Raw genomic sequence first — 17,257 nt, forward strand, 5'->3', positions numbered from 1 at the left:
ATTATTTTAAAAGCAAATATGTTAAAAATAGATACCCCTGCATTAAAGAGGCAAAGCAAGGGTAGGAATGAAATCTGTGACTTGCAGTGCTGTGTGTCTGGTTCTGAAAGTTCTGTAGCAGGTAGGTGTAACAATAATTTACCCAGTGACAACTGTACCTTCTTTGTCAAAAAAAAAAAACCAAAACCCAACTAGTAAAAACAAACAAACAACACCAACAATAGAGACAGCAGAGAAGAAAATTGAAAGTGCTTGGAATGTGAAATAATCATATATATATATGTGTGTGTGTCTTTTGACACTTCATTTTTATATGACCTAAGGCTGACAGATCCAGAATATAAGTATCACTTTTCTTATAAAAGCTGGTCTGCAGAAAATGATATCCTACCCAAAGGAAAACATGTACTTAGCTGAAAAGCAGTGTACTGTGTGACTTGGCCCCTCTGTACAATAAAGTTTGTTGCTACACAAAGCTTCAGGTGGTTTTAATTTCAAACTGCAATTTTAATCTTCTTTTGCAGACTCTCAGAGCAGCAGAGAAGAATCTTGTGGTTTTATCGCTACTCCTGCAATAACCAGAACTGCTCCCTTCCTCTGGTGCTGGGCAGTGCACCCAGCTGGGACAGAACCACTGTGTCAGAAATGTATGCCCTGCTGGGGGCTTGGAGGTTTTCTCACCCTCTGCAGGCTCTTGGGCTGCTGACTTTCAGGTAAGGGAGAATCATCCAGGGAGGAAATTTAGGATGAACAGGAGAATCATGTACTGGTTCATTCAGTGCTGCTGTTTGCTCAGCACACTGTCCAGTTTGGTGTGCTGGCTGTGCCTTCCTTTCTCTCTGGGCCAAAGTGAAAATGGAGTTGCAGCTCTTGCTGTGACCTTGAGTGTTCCAGCCATGTCATTTTAGCTGAGAAGGTTATCACTGTCACCTCTGTCAATGAAGGGATGGGACCACCTTTGGCCTAAGGATTCATTGCTCAGATAAACATCACTCTCAGAGCCTGTGAGATTTTAGAGGAGCAAGCAGTTGGTTATAGCTCAAAATAGTCACAAGTTCTTTGTAACAAGACTTATAGAACTTTCTAAACCAATAGACAGTTGTCACAGACTTTATTTTGCATTTCTAACCTATCACCTTTATTAATTTTGCTGCCTGTGGACACTTTTGTCCGATAGGCTTCTGTCTCACATACACACAGATAAAAACTTCTAAACTCAACTTACTCTATACAACCACACCTCTACATTACAAACCTTTCACCATCTTATCAATACAGTTTATAACTTTCTTAAGGCATATTCTTTCTTACAACTGTAGAAACATAAGCTGATGATTTTTCTGCTTCATGTCTGTGTGCCTTATTTTTACATCAATCCAAGCTTCTTCCAAATCCTTCAATGTCTGTGGAAGTTTCTGTTTTTCCAATTCCCACAAGAAAGTATGGATAAACAGGGATGATCATGTGCTGGTTCATTCAGTATTTCATTTTGCTCAGCACCCTATCCAGGTTTGGTGCACTGTGCTTTCCTTTCTCTCTGAGCCAAAGTGAAAATGGAGTTGCAGCTCTTGTGATAACCTTGAGTGTGCCAGCTATGGCACACTCTGCTTGGCTGAGAAGGTTTTCTATTTATGAGGATAATGGAAAGAGTATTTCATTCTCTAGAAGAGATTCAGGCAGTTTCTGGTAACAGGTGATCAGTCAAACACTTAGCACTTACACAGCACTCAATAACTTCAAACTACTCAACAGGCATGAGGTGAATAATGGGAGATAAGGAGGACTGAAATAGATCTCTGGATTATACAATAATCTATGTAAATACATACAGTCCCACGTGTAACCTATCTTTCTGAAGCAGATTGCATGGAACTTTGAAGTCAGTTGGATAAATCCTGTTGTGGTGCCTTGTGTCCCACCCCCACTGGGGGCTGATTGTTTGTCAGGACACTTGCTTGATGCTGGAGATAGCCCTACCCATGATGGAACAGAGATTCCAGGGGACAGAATCTGTGTCAGCAGCTACATTCCCTCCAAAGACTTGGGAGGTATTCTGCATTAAATGACCTGTAAAAGCATTACACATGCAGATGAAATGCTTGAGCAAATTTGTTTTATCAAGCCATTGCTTGTCTTGGGTAAGCACAAGCTGCATCAGTTTTGCAATCTCAGTTTCATGTTCTACCTTTGGGAAAAAAAATAAACCTCCTCTAAAGCTTTACTTGGGAAATATACTGTGACTTGGTACACTTACTGCCAGATTATTAAAAATAGACATTTAATAATCTAAAAGTGATTATTTTCTCTGGATGCAATTTCCTAATATTTGTATCCCAGGTTTATATCTGAACTACTAGTACTTTCACATGTTTGCATACATGTCTTTTTTATGTGTAGTGGGAATGGTGGAAGCAAAGATCCTGACAGATCAGATTCTGGAGCATAATATTGTTATCATTATTAAATTATTTGGATCCAATTCTAATTTATAAAAGATCCACATAGAAAGGAGAATATGGGCAGTGTGTTGTGTTCCAGACTTCAGAGTAGAAAGAGAATTTGATAGGGTTTGTCAGAGCACGCCAGGCTTTTAGATCAGCCCTTTTTGCCCCATTTTGTTTCTGTGTCTGGGTGGCATTTCTACAAGTGAAGATCTTGGTTGCTCTTTGAAGGTGCAGCTCTGCACGAGGGTGTGGTGCAGAATATCAGCCCTTTCAGGTGCTCCAGAGAGTATTTAATATTAGTCTGCCCCTCAGCTTCTCAGTGTGCATCAGCTGCAGTGTACCCATTGTTCATTCTGGCTACACAAAAATGCTGGCATGGAAAGGAGGGGAAAATGTCACCACTTTGTCCCTCTTGTGCCACCATGGGGAGTGGCTGGCACCTGCAGCTGTGCCAAAGAACAGATCCTGATCTCTCCTGATCAGGATCTGAGATGCCTTGTCCCTTTAGTTTCTCACAGAAGATAATATCAATCCAGTTTTTTTGCTTCATGGTAATACTGCAGAAAGAAGTTTTGCATCACAGAACAAATCCTCTTAGGAAAAAACTCTGTCCTTCTTATATCCACAATATCTTGTTGGTGCGTGAACAGCTGGGAGGCTAACCTTCAGAAACACAGAGATTACATTTCCTTAAAGCTGCCTCATTTCAGAACTGTCTGGGTCACTGATTGAACTGCTGAGACACTTGGATACATGCAAATTGAGAGAGTGGGTTGAAGGAGAGGAGTACTTTCCATATAAATGCATTTCTGAGGTTTCTTCTCTCAGTTCTCTACTTCTCAGTTTTCTATCATTTTGAGAAAAGTACAGTAACACTGGCTAGGGTCCAACCTTCCTTCCCCCTTACCCTCTATGACTTTGGATCACAGGCTCTTTAACTGAGCTGGTTTTGAACATTCATTCAAGTCTATCCCGTTTTATGTTTGGCATTGACAACTCATCAACTCAGTTCCTCACTTCTATCATCCAGGAAACAGCTCTCTGATTTCTTGTGATTGCTAAGACACGGCTGAAAGATCCAAGTTCATATAAAACATGAGCAGAATATAAAATACATTCTCTCCATATATTCATGTCTATTTTAAGGGCTTGTGTTACCATCACTATCAAACCATGGGTAAGGAAAGTGAATTAGAGCTGATCTTTGTCTACAAGTGTTTCTGGCAGGAGCAACTGCACTAAATCAGCCCCAAAGTCAGCATAGTGCAGCCTCTCTGCAGTGGACAGCAGCAACCCAGGGAACACAGTGAAAATGGGCCAAACATAGTGACACTGCTACTCTCCCAGCTTTCAGTGTTCTGCAGCTCAGGGCCTTCCTCAGACAGATTTTTGTTGTTGTTGTTGTTGTTGCAAGAGCCCTCTTGCATTTTTCTTCCATGATTTTTTCCAAAGTAAAATTGGTTCTGCATAAATATTCAGTTTACAATCCTAAATCAAGATCTGCAGCTCAACTCTGTGCTGTATTATTTCTGTGCACCACAATTTATCAATGCCATAGAAGAGACCAAGAGTTTCCAGTCACCTCAGATTCTGGATGCTTTCTTTGGTGGAACTTCAGTTTGCAGTGTCTTTAGGAGAACCTGAACCTGTGCTGCAGGCATGTGCTCGCTCTTTAGAAAGGTTTCTCAGAATCACTGTTACTTCTGCAAGCCTTGGCTTGGGAACTCTAATTTATCCTTCTTTTCAGAGCAAAAAAAAAAGCAGCTGATTAAACTCAAACACCCATTGGTGAGGACAGAGATATGAAAACCATTTGAGATGCTTCCTAGCAGAGAAGGCAGCATCATAGAGCTTAGGGAGGGGTATCACAGCCCAGCAGATCAAGCCTCCTTATCAGGAATCTGAACTAGAAAGCTCTTTGCAACTCTCTAAAATTTCTAAGTTGTTTTGATCACCTCACAGTTAAACATACCCTTTAATTTTCTTGTTCTTGTTTCTTGCTCTTTGAGTGTGTCTCTCTTGCTTATGCTCTTCCCCTTTGCAGGCAGCCCTCAAGGCAGGCAAATGATAACATGCTCATTTATGCAGTGGAAAGGAAGAACTTTCATAAATGGAAAACACAATCACGGTACATTTCACAGATAAATTCAGCTGCAACCTTGAATCCAGTACTCAGAGCAAGTGTATTGTTTCTTACAGCCCTAGAAGCCAATGCTTAGAAAAAGGAATTAAAAAAACCATTAATGTTCCTTTAATCAATAAAGATGCAATGGAGAGGATGGGAGGGGTAAGTGGAGAAAAAAGATTTTACACTCTTACCTCTAATTTCAGGGAAGGATGGTTATAAGCTGCTGCCTGAAATATGAAATTATCCCTGAGGCAGAAGTTATAGAGATGGTCCCTCCCACTCAGGGCAGCTTCTTGGTGCCCTGTGCATTTTGCTGTTGATTTCACTTATTGAGATGGGTAAAAAGCCAAGCTTTAGTGAGTTAGAGCTTTCTACAGCTGTATCCAGGGAAATAACACCAGTGCTCTCCTTTACTCAGAGAACTCCCTTGATGACAGAAAGAAACCAAGGGCAGGGTTAGCAATGCCACCATTTATGATGTGCTGCTAGCAGGCCCATGTTTTGTGTATGTTTAGAACAGCCACAGTTAGGAATTTTTAGTCAGGTTATCTTGCTGTTCAAATTACTGCACATTCCAAGCACATTCATTAATCAAACCAGCAAATATCTTTTTCAGCTTTTTTTATTTTTTTTTCCTGGCCAATTTAGAGAACATTTGCAGCCCTGTGAGGTGTCATGGCTGGGAAGGAGGAAATTGAGCTAGAATGAGGAAACAGCCATGGAATGTAAGTCTTTTATCCAGCGTAGTGCATGGCTGCAACCATTTTGCAGAGAGAACTTCTTGAAGTAGTTTGTGGAGGTGAAGATGCAACCTCCCTGTTAGGCTTAAAAATTTTCCTGGGAACTTCTTGTTGCATTCTAGTTCTGTCAGGGCAACTGCACAGGGGAGGACATTCCTTTAAAACCATGTGCCAAATCAGTGTCAGACACAGTTTTGGTTATAGTATCCCCCAGCCTGAGACTGTCACAGTATTATTCTTGATTTATGTAGCAGAATGCTATGGCATTTCAGAGGTTCAGATATCTAACCAATAATTAAAATAAAATGTGATACCTTGAAGAAAAAATTTTGTTCTTGCACCTTTGGAAGCCAAACAGATTTAGAATTTTTGAATCAGATTGTCATTGTTTCAATAAAGGGAGAATTTAAAATGTTCCCTTGGAGCTCACAATGGAGTATTTATAAATACAGCAGAGTATTTATAAACCAGATAGCAGTAGAGCATACCTTGCCTGTTTTCATCTTGTTCCTTGGTTGTAGTTATGCATCAACATGGAGAGCAAACACAGGCTTAGGCAAGGAAATAAGATAAGAACAAAGCAACACTCCAGAATTAATTTGATACTTTGATGTACAGAACATGTTACTGATAAAGTTTAAAACTGCTTATATTTAATATACATGAAATTTAGTGATAACTTGGATGGTGATGCATGCTTCTTTTTAAGCAGTGGCACATGATGAATTCTTTGTTTTTTTAACTGCTTTTAACCATTTTTAGCTTTCTTGGCAATAAATGTGAGAGTATTGCAGCAGAATGCTGTAGTAGGACAAATAGACAGCTATGTAGAATATTGCATGTTTTCTATGCATAAATGTGCACTCTAGTCAGGAAGCTTAATCTAAATAATCATGTTTTCCATGGTTTCATCTTCAGTTTTCATGTAACAGAGAAGTTTTTCTCTAGGGTAGGAAGAAGCTTCTAGATCATACAGGTTTCAAATGGAAGCTTTTTTTCTTAATTTCTTCCTACTCTTGTCCTAGGATATGGTTCACCATATGGTCTCCATGACATCTTAAACTTATTCTTAGTTGTTTCACTCAGAATTTCTTTTAGAAAATCTCTGTGAGCATTGCTGAAAGTATTTTTTCTGTGAGTAAATTCACAGATCTATCTGCTGATCAATCAGCCACAGCAAAATGAGTGAATATGACTGTGACCTTTGCAATGAGTGGGGTTGGGAATAGTTCATGTGACCTCTCAGAATGAAGAGTGAATTTTCTCTTTAAAAAAAAAGAAAAGAAAATGCAGTGTCCTTTTTCTTGATGGTATTTGTTATCTTTCTGTACTTTCCTTTAGTCCTTACTTTTTTCTAACCTTCATGCACTCACATGATGTTTTCTTTAGAAGCCCTCAAAAGAATGAAAATACCACAAACAGAAAGTCTTGCTTACCTTATCTGTAAGCTATAACTACACACCTTAATCATTATTCTAGTAATTTCTTCCCTCTTCCTGTCTAATTGCTTTTAAAATACTTAAACTGCTTCACAAAACTTCTCTGTCTGTTATTGTCATGATATCCTTTACTGCTCCAAGGGTTTTTTGTTTTCTGTTGGAATCCTCATTCCAACCGGTTTGCTAGTTCAGCTTCCCTTGTTTCTGCCCTTCTTTCATGGACTGGAGTTTTTCTGTTTTGAAAATGCAACAGAACTTAAAATGTGAAGGGAAATGCAGAGATAAGTGCACTGATGTGAGCCTCTACCTTAAAAAAGACCTATGAAAGGCTACATTGTTCTCTTCAGAGATCATCATGTGCCAGAAAATGTAGAGAACTGAGCAGGTTTCACTTACCTGACAAATGTATTCCAGCACAGGGCTATTTGAGGCAGCGCAATAAAATTAGAATAGTAAAACTGTTAAAAATGAAATGCACATCTATTTCTCATTTACAGTCAGCTCACCACTGGCACATGCTAAAATCTCAAGAGAATTTCACAGATCCACAGGACTCCTCAGCAGTATTTAGTTTTCTGTTTGAATCTGATTTAGCTGAAAGGTACAGCTAGACAAAAAACCCCTGACTGGCTATCTGTATGAAAAGAATCAAAGACTGAAAGTTTTCCTTATTTCTAAAGCAAATTTTAATCTATGCTCACCCAGCTCAAAATTCAACTGTCACAAAAAACTCTTAAAGTCTCAAGGGAGATCTAATAATCTACTTAGAAGTTAAAAAACAAGTGGCTGTCAATCACTGGCATCATGCAGAGAACAAAACTGCAAAAGGGGTGTTGAGTTTAAACAGATTAGTGCTTAATGAGAGAAAAACAATTTCCTAACTTATGGAAAATCCAAATTGTGAGACAGGCTGTGAAGGGGACGTTTGAAGTCCTGCACTGTGTGACCTGTAGCTGAGGACTAAACTCAACAACTATAATTTACATATTATTTATTTTTTGATAGAGCCTGGGATGTTTCTGATGTGTGTAAACCTGGAACAAATACGTAAGAGGCCATGATCTCTGTTGTGGAGTACTCATTGCTTTAAGAGAGAACAGTTAAATTGGCCAAAAAGAGAAAGCTGCAAAGTATTACAATGCAGCCAGGCAAATAAATTTGGGAACACTTGGGTTCTAGTCACAGAGACCAGAACCACAACACTGTGGTTCTATTCAGTGAAGTATTTATTGACCACTAAGTTGCTTCTTGAGAGGGAAAAAACAAAAGAAACAACTATAAGTGAGTGGAAACCTAAACCTGGATGACAGTTACCATTTTGAAACTATGCAATAAGAGAATCTTACAAGCATTGTTAAAAGATTTCATTTTAAACTAATTTTTTTAGATAAATTCCCAGATATTTTGGTGACAACCATAAAGCAGTTAGGAAGAGGAGTCCTTGAAGGTCATGCCTCTCTGAAGCCACAGTCAGGAATTCTGTCACTTCAAATCCTTCCACAAATTGATCTGATGTAGACAGACTGTGCTAAAGATGAGCTTCTATTTCTGAGCAATGTCCCCTTAAAGACTGGAATATTGAATTTGTTGTCTCACTTCTCTGCTTTCAGAGTTTTCAGCATGTGTAAATAAATAATTGCATGTTCATTGTAGCAAGCCCTGGAAATCAGCTCCCCTCTAATATCCAAACTATAAAGCTCTTTTTCTTAGGCCTGAAGTGATTTCTCTTGCATTGAGTTAGAGTCAAAAAACCAATTAATTTTGTCCTCTAATCAAGACTAATTTATGGATTACTAAAATCAGATTTGATGCAACTGAAACATTTGCAAGATTATTCACTGGAAAAAAGCCCTTCCAGCCCTAATGAAGTACCAGACTACAAGATGGCACAGTTTCCAGGCATGTGAAAGGATTTTTTTAACTCAGATTTGCTTCTAAACCATCCCCTTTTATTGGCTTCTAGCAAATAAACTGGTGTATGCAAGTGTGAATAGTATAACACCATGTAGTACTAGTGGAGCTCATTAGAGTTTCCTGTAACTCCAATGTTTCTGAGGCTGTTAAATGTTTGCTCAAATACAAATGTAAGGGGGAAAACAAATAGAATTAAATATTGTGCCTGTGTACAATATTTAAATACAAATTCAATAATGCACTTGTACCTGTGGCCCTGAACAGCACTGAAATCCAGAAAAAGCAATAGATATTGCATCTGGGGATTAACAAATTGTCAGGTAGTTAAAAAAATAGGCTAATTGTCCATTCTGTTCAAAAGACTGAACTAAGCCTCAGGCTGACCTCAAGATTTACAAGCTGAGGGAAACAGTTTAGTCACCAAAACCAACAAATTACCAAAATCTCATTGAAAAAGAATGACAAGAGCCATGTTTCCTGAAGCAAACCACCCTGCAGGTATTTCACCGCAATGCCTGTTGTGCCCTAATCACATCTCCTGGCACTGCTTCTGGTGACTTAGACATAGCCCTGGTTTTGATTTACATCAGATAAATTCTAAATAAATCAAATGTTAGCTGCTGAATTTTCTGGAAATTTGGATTAAAGTAACTTTCTTGTTCTTTGTCTAACTTGAAAAAAAAAAAAAAGGAGTTTGTGTCCTCATAGCATTGCATGAGTTGAGATCTTGGCTGTTGATAAGGACAAGCTGTAACTAAGTAAAAACATTTTTCTGCTTGGCCTTGTGCCTGTGTAGAGTGTATTTCACTGTTCAGTAGCCTGTTGAACTAGGCAAGAAGGGGAAGGGAAAGACTCATTTCCATATTATCTGCACATGCTTGGCACACAAGCCTTTGGAGCAATTGCATAATTAGAAAATAGGATGATATGGAAGGGATTATTTCGTTTAATATATAGGCCTCCTTCAAATATGTTTTGTTCTTAATAGCTATGTGAATATGAAAGTAACAACTTCTCATTCCTAATAGGTTGTCTAGAATAAATAAATTATAAAAATAAGCCTTGCAAAGATCTAATTTGGGCCTAGGATGATAATTTATTTATGATACATTACTCCTTTCCCCATCAAGGCCCTCTCGGCATTATACAAAGAATTATAAACCATATTAGAAACATCATTAAATATGTGCCATAACAAACAAAATAGTAAAATCAGACCTGAGTCAAATTGCTAAAGGTATTGGAAAGTGTTACAGGCTGAAATGGTTGTGTAAATGGTTGAGAAGTGTAAATGGTTGAAAATAATTTTTTCGAGTCCAACTTTCCACCTGTTTTTTTTTCCTAATCAGAACATCCCCATTTTTAGTAGCTGGCCTCTAGTTAATTCTCTGATCACAGTGTACATACTGTTTTGCTTCAGCTGGTTTTATTGAACTTAGAAGCTCAAGATTCAAGCAGCAGGTGCCATTATACTGCTGAGCACCAAGCTTTACAATTTCTTCTCTTTTTACCTTAGATATCAGCAAGCAGTCATTGCTGTAAATGCGGTACTGCCTCCTCTGTTTCACTTCAGGTTTTATTTCTATGTTATTGGCAAAAGGTGCTGGGTGGGAAGGTGGGCAGAGAGCAGTGTGGTTTTGTGCTGAGGCCTTGAAGCAGTGACACTGTTGGCCTGTGACATCTCCTGCCATGCATGAAGGGTCTGATTTCAAAGGGCTTTCCTCAGGGTGAATTGACAGGATAACCCTTGTCCTTTAGTCATCTTTTTTTTTTTTCTTTTTTTATGTGCCTAGACTGCCAAATCCGAGATCTCTCCCAAGAGCCTAAAGGCCGCATCAGTTCATAGGGTAGGGATTCTCTGCCTTTTGTGGGGCAGGTGCTCACCCTCAGGGAACATGTTCAAAGCCCACCAACTCTTCTGAGCAGTGTCCAGTTCACTGTGGTGCTGTTTGAGGGCATTTCTGCCCCTTGGGCAGAGCTGACCCTTCTTGCACCCCTGGTAACTGAAAGGTCTCCAGGAACAAATTTCCAGTTTGCTTCAGAAGAAAGGAAATATTCTTTGGATGGCAATGGCCAACAGGCAGGTACGGGAAGACAAAAAAGGGTGACACCACATAGCAGACACACATGGAAGAGCACATCTTTCCTTTCCTTGTTAAAGCAGAACCACAGCAAATCAGCCAAATTTGAGCCAATCTAGGCAACTCCTGTGGATGTGAAATTCCCTGCGTACAAAATCATAGAATCATTGAGGTTGGAAAAGACTCCTGAGATCATTGAGTCCAAACTTTAATGATTAATGTCACAATTGCAAAACGTGAAAAGGTAGAAATTACTTTTATATTTTCAAAATAAGGCCTTAAAAGATTATCTTTTGGCTTTCAAATATTAAAAGAGACACTGCATACTTTCTATCCTTTTCTCCTAGAAGAGAGAAAATGTTCTGTTAAGAGTCAGTTTCGATCAATCAGGTTACATCAAAATTTCATTCTCTTTCAAAGGAAAATGTTTTTACCATCTATATTATCCAGCCTTCTTTTTCTGCATTATCACTGCTGCCACACTGTGTTTTCTTCTTTTATCAATTTTATGATGAGAGCTCCATCACAAAATCTATACCAGGCTACAGCCACCCTGGTTTCAGCCAGAATTAGTTGAGAATGTGGCTTATGCTGAGTTCTCAAACATTTTCTCATCAGAAATATGTTTCACTGACTTGGAGCCTTTCTCAGGGAGGTGTTAATTTTTTACCAAATTTCACATAATAAAATCCTACAAATACCCAGCCCGTGTTTTCAACTTCAAAATTGCTTTTGTTTAAAAAGTTTTTTAATATGTTATGACAGAAAACAGAAGAGCTGATTTGGGAATAAATTATCTGAAATGAATTCTTTTGTATGGGAAATTTAAAGCTTTTGTATTGTTGCTCAGAACAAATGAAGTCTTCAAGTGACTATTGAAAGTTCACATGGCTCAGAAATTTCCTATTTCAGGTAAGAAAAAGCAGCAAGAGATCTGTAATTTGCTTCATATTTTGGGAAATTACAATACGTGCTATTTCAAATTCAAAAAGTTATTTGAAGATCAGCTTTTTGGTTTTTTTATTCCCCTGTGTGACACTGTAACAGTCAATCCAATTAAGTCATCTGTGGTGTGTTTCTTGTTACAATAAAGCAAATTTAATGATTTTTTTTTTCCTGTTCCATTTTGAGAGAAAATCAGTTTTTCTTACATTTTATATCACTGAGAGCTCAGGGGAGTTGCAGTGGTGTGGTAGCTCTTAATGATACCTATTTGTTTTTTCTCTAGTTTTCCAGATCAAGATATTCGCAGGGCAGCAGTCCAACAAATAGAAAATGTGTCAAATGATGAATTGTTAGAATACCTCCCACAGCTGGTTCAGGTAAGGAGGGAATTGATAGCCAAGGAAGCCTTCAGTCCAGATCAATAACTTCATTAAATATTTTTGATGCTTTCAGGTTGGTTAAGACTTTGTAACGGGAACAAATAAGTCTTGTCAATGCCACTGATGCAATGAGTGGTTAAAAACAGAGCTGAGGAAAAGGCTGTTTCCAGCTTTGGAGCATGGAATTGTTTTGGCATTCTGATTGGGCTTTTACAGATAGCACATGAAGGTATTTTCAAGTAACAAAGGAAAGTAAAAAGTGCATCTGAACAAGAGAAATTCTGTTCAGGTGACAGGGCTTCATTGCAGTCAAGGAAGGAAATGCCGTTGCTGCAACATTTTTCATATCTGAGTTTTTAATCACTGGGATTTTAATATCACATAAACTGAGCAAATTGCTGTCAACACAGAGTGGAGTGGACATTTGGTGTGCAATTGTCTCTCTAGAGATTTTCATTGCACTGGAAATTAATGTTTTGCAAGTTATGGCGTCACTGCTTCCAAAACACTTGGTGATTGAATAGGTCCTGAGCTGGGGCTGAGCAGGAACTTTTGGGAGCTTTATCCCCTCACTTGGTAACACTCTGCACATGGATGACCCACTATCCACCCTGCAGAGTTTCTCAGGGGTTCTTTCTGTGTTTGTGATATCTACTTATCTAGATAGACATCTCTCTGTGCATTTATGGATTTATTCATGTAATCCACTACTGAGAGGCAGCAGAACCTTCACAGCTTTACAGCATTCACAAGCTGCTGTGACCTTTCACATTCCTCAGTTTCTGTTCTAAAATAAGTTTATTTTCCAAACCAGATAATCAGATATAAATTAAATATAGCAGTGATAGTTTTAAGTGGGGGAAGACAAGCTGCATATTTATATGGTTATTAACACAGAACTAGGGTGGTGTCTGTCTGTCTTACAGATGGTGGTAGATCCTTGGGAACTGAAGTTTCTCTGTCCATTGCATCACCAGAGCAAACTCTCCATTGATTGCTTTGTTCAAACTAAGCGCTGGGTGCTTTCTGTTATAAAGGAAAGACACCAAAGCCAGCACAAAATTGATTTTTATTATAATTTCTTCTGTTAAGGTGCTCAAGTTTGAGTGGAGTCTTGAAAGCCCTCTGGTGAAGCTCCTGCTGAGTCGTTCTCTTCAGAGCATCCAAGTAGCCCATCAGCTTTACTGGTAAGACCATTACAGTCATTTTTGCCATTACAGTCATTTTCTGTCATACTGAAATTTATCCAAGATTCCACTGGTGATAAACCCTCTTGGTTTAAAATCAACAGAAAAGCTAAGTTTTGCTCTTCCCTTTCAGCACTGGGTATGAGAGACTTGTATAAAAGACTCAATTATCTCTGCCTTCATCCTGGCCCTGGGCAGGAAGAAGAGGTGGAAGTTCTGCCATTTGGTTTTTCAGCATTTTCTTTCTTTGAGCCAAAAGTAGCCTTCCCCAAAATTTACAATTGGTTCACTTTCAAACGAGGCTAGCTGCTTTTGTGATTTCCCTGACCTCTCCTGAGGTGGTCATGTGTGTCAAAATGTATGTCTTAGCCATTTTTATATCAGTCTGACTTGTGATGGAGTTTCCAACAGTTCGTTTTCATAATTGTGCAGATGTACCAGGCCTAGCAGAAATTGCCATTCACCACCTACCTCCAACATAAGGGGTCCTCTTACTGTGTTATTGAATTATTCTGTTTGCTGTGCTGTTACCTCAAGGCTCTCTAAGAAAGAACGTGGCTTTTTGATGGCTCAACATCTGCCCTGTGATCTGAAAATCAAACTCTTGTGTGTTTTCTTTTTTTAATTTTTTCCCCATCTTTAGTAATGATGGATGAACTGAGCTTTCATTTACAGTTCAACTGGTTCAGATCCCTTTAACCAAAGCTTTCCTCCCTGCAAAGGAAAAACAACAATTTGAAATGTATTAATTTAGTTGATGAACTGTGGGGTTGGGAAGAGCATAAATAATACTTTCATACCTGCATGGTCTCTGGAAGTGTTAGTGGGGATAAAACAGAATTATTAATGTGTTTGTTTTACTGAAATGGGTAGGATAATGTGCTTAATGAGCATATCTTTCAAATAAAGAGGAACCACATTTAGCCAGCCATTTTTCGACAGTGCCTGAAATATGCCTGAGACAATTTCTACTAATATCAAACTTATTCATACTGAATATAAAATATCCAGTCTGAAGTATTAAACATGCCCTCAGTGCTGGTAGTTTTCTTGTAAAATTAGAAATTATATCTAGGGTTCAGTGGACAGGGGAATATCATTAGTTTGCCTGTGTTTTCTTTAACTCCTCTCTTCTTCTCAGAAGAAAAATGACTGCAGTCTTCTTCCTCTTTACTTCCCAGTGCAAGTCCCTATTTTTCCCCAAATTTTGCCCAAACTGTCCAATATTATAACCTTGGGTAATACAGAGCAGTTATTCCATCCTGAATATATATCTTTATCTAGCACACTGCAATGTAAAGTGGTGAAATAAATTTATTTTATACACAGCTTTATGTATAGAGTAACTACATCCACATCAGGTAGGTTATTTCTCACTGTGTTCTCTGCCTTTCAGCTGGTAGTAGCTCTGTTCATGCTGGGGTACCTCTTTTATTTAGGTGTTTAGTTCATGTGTTTCAAGCTAAACTGAGAATTTACATGTGGCTCTTAAAATTTGGTGCTTGTATTCACCATCTACACTTGAGGGTTTTTTTGGTTACTCTGCTCCACCCTGTTCTTCAGTAGTAAACTGTTTTCTACCAAACATTCCAATTTATGTAATTACTCATAATGCTGCTCCTGTATTTTAAAAGAGTTTCCCAACCCATAAATTCTACTTACAAAGTTTACCAGTAATTTTGTAGCTTTTATTAATAAAGTCTTAAATAATTAATAAAGTGTTTCCTTCACAAATTGAATTTCAGTCATTATTAAAAAAAAAGGGAGAGCGGAGGTTTTCTTCCACTTACTTGTAAAGAGACTTTTAAAGAAGTTCAATGATTTAATAATGTGGGGAGAACATGTGTGCATGCACACTCAGATAACTTCTTTTAAGAAATGTGATTAGGTTAAATTTTATTCTCAAGTGTCACGTTCTGTTTCATTACCAAATTACCTATCAAGAAACAAGGATTGGTAAAAAAAACCCTACAATAACAAATTTTTTGTTTATTTTAGTTGTAATGATTGTCATTACAATACAAATACTGTTAAATAACAATGTGCACATTGTACCTGACCAAAATAAAACTTGTAGAAGAAGCCTAATGCAATATAGAAAACTGCTGAAGTGGTTTCAGAACCACAGGGAAAATTCAACTGATTTGAACTTCTGTGTTTTACAATAATACTGTAATTTAGAAATTGCTAGAAAAGGTGGTGACTGTGGACACTATAACTTATTTTAATGACCAATACTATTTATAATAAGATGTCAGTTATTTCAAATTGACTCAATTTCCCTTCAGGTCAGAGATAAGCAGCTACCCAACAACGGTGTACCATCTCATCACTTTTTTAATATTAATGTTGGATAACAAATTGTTAATTTCTTCATCAAGCAGTGATAAGTTTGTCTTAAGATTTATTTAAAAATTATGGGGCAGTAACTGGCAAAGGTGGACAGAACAGAGAGAATTTTCATTCTTGGGACATTTTCAGCTGTTGTCAGTCAGGATAGTTTCAGTCTGTTCTTTGCTTGTATCTGTTGCAGATTTATTCCATTAATTCTGCTATTGAGAAGGATCTTACACCCTGTTTGAATGGTTGGGTTTTCTCTTATCATTTGTGTCTTTTCTATTCTCTAAATTCTTGAGGAATCTGGGCCGTTGAATCCATCAGTGTTTTACCTCCTCATTATTACTTTCTGAATGCCTTCCCAAGGAGGCTAAAATTTGCCCATGCATGCTGTGCCAGCACAGGAGTAGTGTACCACTTAAATCCCATTTTAGTCTTATTTCAGGACTTCCCAATGTCCATGAGACATGGAGAATTATCCCAATACCTTCCAGACTTTCTCTCTGATGCCAGTCCCACCAGAGCTCCTGGCAGGCAAGAAGGCTGGAGCAAGTTTCCCCATTCCCTGGAGCCTTGGTGTCAAGTTATTTTTTTACTGTTCCTAGCAAAGCCCAAAAAGTTGCTTGGGGGAAAGAAACCTGCTGAGCCCTTTTGGGCCCTTCTGCTCACTGAAAGCCAGTGCTTTACTACTTGATGTTTCACACACAGGTGGGTTTTTGTCAGCTTTTGTGCTGGAGCTTTAATCCGCCTGGCTTCCTGCCAGTTGGTTTCCCTCTTGCTTGAGTGTTTTTGGCTTTTAGCTGCTGTCACAGGTGGCAGCTGCAGCGTGCAGCCAGAACAGCTGGCTGGGGCAGCAGGTGGCCAGAGAAGGCTTCACAGATGGTTGCCTTCCACAGGAAGATTGAATAACAGGGGGAAATGTCCTCCAGGATCTGTGGCAGCTGCTTGAAGGTGGTGCTGGGGAGCAGCACCACCGTCATGCAAGAGTGGGAGTGTTTGTAAATTCCAATCATCTGGTTTGCTTAGCTCAAGGAAGGGTAAAAGTGAGGTGAAAACCTTGCTGAAGACAAAATGTTCTTTTGTAGCTTGCCCTCTAAGTCACTTTGGAGAACTTTCCCAGTTTTTGGCATTTCTGAACTGCAGATTGACTGGCAGGAGAAAAGGGAGTAGTCTTCTGTGTTTTCCAAGTCCACATCTTGTAGAAAAATAAGAATGTGAGATTAAAAAGGAACTTGGTGGAATTCAGCACAGTGGAAACAATGTGAATCAGACTATTGATTTCATGGCCAGAACATATTTTTTTTTCTATATATACAGAAAAAGAACTATAAGAAACAAAAAGAACAGCAATGTATAAAAGTTTAAAAATACCCCAGTTACATTTTCTGCTCTTGGGAGGTTTGTACCTCAATACCTTCTTCTCCAAAATCATTACCACTGTTTCATTCAGAACTCCAGCATTGAAACAATTTCCTCATATTTTCTGAAAGGAAATATATTTTTAACTGTCAGAACTGGTCTATGTTAACCATAATTTACTTAAAGTGTTTGAAAGAAGGAATAAATCAAGCAGATACTCATTTGTCCAACACTCTTAATTATCTGAACATTAAACAGATGACCATCCTCCAGATCATTTTCTTCCTGCATTTTCATATCCTT

General features: G+C 38.4%; 1 protein-coding gene across 1 annotated transcript in view; it reads left to right on the forward strand.

Annotated features, from left to right (window-relative positions):
• Window positions 1-17,257, forward strand: part of PIK3C2G (phosphatidylinositol-4-phosphate 3-kinase catalytic subunit type 2 gamma) — a 198,752-nt gene that overhangs the window by 77,681 nt on the left and 103,814 nt on the right. Inside the window, exons 18-20 of the mRNA XM_026790362.2 lie at window positions 525-713; window positions 11,975-12,068; window positions 13,164-13,258. Coding sequence (XP_026646163.2) covers window positions 525-713; window positions 11,975-12,068; window positions 13,164-13,258 — 378 coding nt within the window. The remainder of the gene's footprint in view (window positions 1-524; window positions 714-11,974; window positions 12,069-13,163; window positions 13,259-17,257) is intronic.

The sequence above is a fragment of the Zonotrichia albicollis genome, chromosome 4, assembly GCF_047830755.1.
Source record: "Zonotrichia albicollis isolate bZonAlb1 chromosome 4, bZonAlb1.hap1, whole genome shotgun sequence".
Taxonomy (NCBI): Eukaryota; Metazoa; Chordata; class Aves; order Passeriformes; family Passerellidae; genus Zonotrichia; species Zonotrichia albicollis.